At 44.4% G+C, this 3,811-nt stretch overlaps 1 protein-coding gene across 3 annotated transcripts; it reads left to right on the top strand.

Moving 5' to 3' along the window:
* Positions 1–377: 377 nt before the first annotated feature.
* Positions 378–3,718, top strand: LOC122333177 (protein PHTF2-like). 3 transcript variants are annotated; one of them, XM_043230679.1, is made up of 5 exons: positions 378–523; positions 1,203–1,259; positions 1,379–1,393; positions 3,341–3,410; positions 3,489–3,718. In XM_043230679.1, the coding sequence occupies exons 1-5, from the start codon at positions 479–481 to the stop codon at positions 3,701–3,703; spliced, it is 402 nt and encodes a 133-aa protein (XP_043086614.1). In that variant the 5' UTR covers positions 378–478; the 3' UTR covers positions 3,704–3,718. The 3 variants fall into 3 exon arrangements, with proteins under 3 accessions (XP_043086614.1, XP_043086615.1, XP_043086616.1); XM_043230680.1 differs by having other exon boundaries at positions 379–523; positions 1,382–1,393; XM_043230681.1 differs by lacking the exon at positions 1,379–1,393 and having other exon boundaries at positions 379–523.
* Positions 3,719–3,811: the final 93 nt, after the last annotated feature.

Raw genomic sequence — 3,811 nt, 5'->3', positions numbered from 1 at the left:
CTGATTGGAAAACAATGGAAGTCTATGAGATGAACTTATTAGTACAGTCAAACGTGTGTGTGTGTGTGTGTGTGCGCGCGCGCACGCAAGGTCAGACTGCTCCTAGCGCTCACGAATCAAACAGATAGTAGATGAGCTGTTAAACAGTAAATCATGGCATGAGTTTGACATCTTTGGGTGAACTGATGAGATGTTATTGGCTGAAATGAACTCTGCAGGCTGTAAATCAGGGGAAATGACGGCAGAATTTGTGTTTTCAGCCTTTAGCTGAATGCAGCATTTCAGTCACTTCATGTACAGAACAGTCTCGCCAACTGTGTGTGTGACGCTGCACTTCTGTGTGTGTGTGTGCTGTTGGACACACCTGTGCTGCAGGTAAGAGGAGCTTTAGTGCGTCAGACCGCAGAGCTCTGTCTGATCTCCTCCCGTCTCTCTCTCACAGCTTAAAATGCTCCAGCGTGTGACTCCTGACATGTAAATGGCGTCGAAGGTGCGTGATGCTGTCCTCTGGTACCAGAAGAAGGTGAGCGATCCCAGATATTTTTCTATGATATGTTTCTTCACTTTGAGTTCATGTGCGTGTCACTGATTATGATGATCATTTCTGGACTTATAGAGGATCATTAGGTTCTGATGTCTCTTAAGAAACTGAAGCTTAAGGGTTTATTAGAGTTCGTCGGTTCACTGTAATTATGGACCAATCCAGTGATTGTTTCCTGAATTGAAGACATCGCACCAAAACGGATGATGTTTAGCCAGAGAAACACTCCCAGGTTGTTCTTCTGCAGGGCTGTGTGCTCGCTGTATGTTTAATGAGACTGCGCTCGTGAATTATTGAGTCTTTTCCACCAAGTGACTTCAGCCCAGCGTCGCCGTCTTCACCTTCAGTGTGCAAGCGACACCGCGCCGCAGTGCTTATTGCCCCCGGCAACAATCGGACCAATCAGAGCGGAGCGGAGCATCCATCCACGCTCGTGTTTCCACGGATCTCCAGAAACTCGAGCCGCAAGAGCTCCAAAGCAGAAAACATTTGTTACCGCCACCTCGTTAAACGTGTCCGATCACATAATGAGCTCTGGGTGTGTTTGCACTGAAAGTTGATAGATCAGTTAATACGAGTGCATCTGTCCGTCTCAGGAGATGATTAAAGAGTGAGCTGTGACTGGTGTGGAGGTGTAACCTGTCTCTCTCTCTTCTGTCAGATCGGTGCGTACGACCAGCAGATATGGGAGAAATCAGTGGAACAGCGAGAGATCAAGGTAACGTGTCAGCCTCGTTTGATTAGATCCTCACCTGTTCATTCTGCCTCTGCAGGAGCGCACGCGTGTTATTCGCTCGTTCTTCCTTTAAACGTGTCTCTGTCTCCCTTCACTCGAAGCAGTTTATCAGACGGGTGAGTACAGAGCGCTCTCAGCCTGTAGGTGGCGCTGTGTGTGGGTTTAACACGACTGGAAGCCTGGATTTGTGTGAGAGCATGTTCAGACATCAGTAACACCGGGTTTTACTGTAATTACTGAGATTTAGCTGAACGTCTCGAACTCCTCACACACACGTCTGATGATGATGTAGTCAGAAAGCGCTCTCATCGGCAGCAGCTCCAGAGTGAATCTGCATCGAGTCTGTTTGTTTGTGTTGCTGCGGTTGCGCTGTGACTCACGTCTTACGTAACACGGGCTAGACAGACCAAAATAAAGACAACAGAAAGTCTTAGTCAAGCCTCGTTCTGACCAGATCCTCTGAATAAATCCTCTCTGATTCGGCACGAAGCCCGGTCAGTCGATCTCTAACGGTCCTTTTACCTCAAAGACTAGTATCTACGTACATCACAAAAAGAAGTGCAATGTACTTTTGTGTTCATATTGTATTGCAAAACACACTTGCTGCTATTGAGGTGAATACGGGTAAGGTTAGGGACAGGTTTGAGGGATGGGTAAATATAATTACAGAAATTATAGATGTAATTACATGTAGGTATTTAAAAAAAAATAAGTACATGTAAAAACATGTACACAAGTACATAGCATTTAAGGCCATCTAATAATAATACCTAATAATATAAAGTGGGACTATTCTGTAATTAGAAGTGTTAAAGTCATAGATGATCCTGATCCTGATTCAGATCTGTAATATTAAACCATAAACTTGAAGGTGAGCATCACGACTTTGAATCAGCCTAGAATCTGAATATTCTGAATGGTTTTCTTTCACGTCAGGACTGTCAGAATCGTCTGAGAAATAATACTCCACACAGAAAGTATCATTGATGAAATTTTCTGTTCTTATTCAGCTTTTTTTCCTGAAATGTTTTATCGACTGCTTTTATCTGAGGAAGTTGAAGAGATGTTGAATAATGTCAGGCCTGAGTCGGTTTTGAAGTCATATTTTTGGTGTTTCTGTCTCTTTTGATAGAACAGAGATTGGGATTAGAGAACCTTTGCCATGAGAACAGCAGGAAGTTAGCAGAGATGGACAGGAAGTGCTGTGGATGTGTGTGTTGCATACGGCTGGTTCTGATCTCTGTCTGTGTGAAGATGTGCTGTTTAAAGCTGGTTATCAGCAGAAGACGGGCCCCGTTACACCGCTCTCTGGTTACATGGGCTCCAGTGCAACAGGACACTAATAAGGGCATGAAACGCAGCACTGCACCCTTAATAGACAGCATCACAAACACCATGAGAGATGCAAGGCTTGTGTTTGTGTGTAAACTGATGTTTGGAGGTCTTCATATGAATCAATTTGAGTTAATTATTAATCTTTCACGACTGAAAGAGCAGCTTTAAGACTACTGAAAGTCTTCATTACACTCTATGATCTGATCATGAATTACTAACTGATCTTATTAATCATTTTTTTAATTAACCTGATTTAGATGCATGGTTTGTATGAATGAATGGTCTGCTGTGGCAGAAGACACTAGCTGCATTTCCATTGGTCTTCAAGTTGAGCCGTTTCAGATTGTAAATACATCACAAACAAGGTTTTAAGCTTGCATGGTGTGGTTTTTCGGGCCATTCCTCCAAGAAACACCTCATACAAGGCCACTCTGGTGTATAAAGGGCTCTCCTTGCCATTAATGCTCTGTTAACCACGGTACATGTGCATTACGGCTCCGGCACTCGATTCAGTGCTGGTTTGTAGTACATTTCACAAGCGTCTGTCTCCTCTGACTGAAAAGAATGGCTAGTGCAGTGACTGCTATATACCAACATCTACGTACATCCATTCCCAACTTCACTCGAAATGCACCTGTCAGTCATCCTGTCTGTCCGTCCAACGACTTCCTGTCTGTTGAGCATCTTCTTAGTCTGTCAGTCTGTCTGACTAGTTTGTTTGTCTGCAGGGTCTGCGGAACAAACCGAAGAAGACGGGTCACGTGAAGCCGGACCTGATTGACGTGGATCTGGTCAGAGGTCAGACACACACCTGTGTTTGGTGTTTTGTTTCACAGCTCAGTCACAGCCTGTAACTCGTTGTGTTTTATTTGTCAGGCTCTGCGTTTGCTAAAGCGAAGCCCGAGAGCCCGTGGACCTCTCTGACCCGGAAGGGCATCGTCAGAGTGGTTTTCTTTCCCTTTTTCTTCCGCTGGTGGATTCAGGTGACATCGAGAGCCATCTTTTACCTGCTGCTGTCTCTCTACCTGCTGCAGGGTGAGCTTGATTTTCAGCAGACAGATGTCAGACAGAATTATTGTGGTTTTCACTGATTCACAGCTACATATGTTTGCCTTTGTCGTTCACTGACGTCATTGTAGTTGGGTTTTTTTTAAATCAGATGTGTGTAAATAGATCTGGGTGGAGTTACTGAAGAGAAC

This window comes from Puntigrus tetrazona, unplaced genomic scaffold (genome assembly GCF_018831695.1).
Source record: "Puntigrus tetrazona isolate hp1 unplaced genomic scaffold, ASM1883169v1 S000000219, whole genome shotgun sequence".
In the NCBI taxonomy this organism is placed as follows: domain Eukaryota; kingdom Metazoa; phylum Chordata; class Actinopteri; order Cypriniformes; family Cyprinidae; genus Puntigrus; species Puntigrus tetrazona.
Note: the sequence above shows the minus strand (reverse complement) of the source record. Positions and strands in the feature narration are given on the sequence as shown.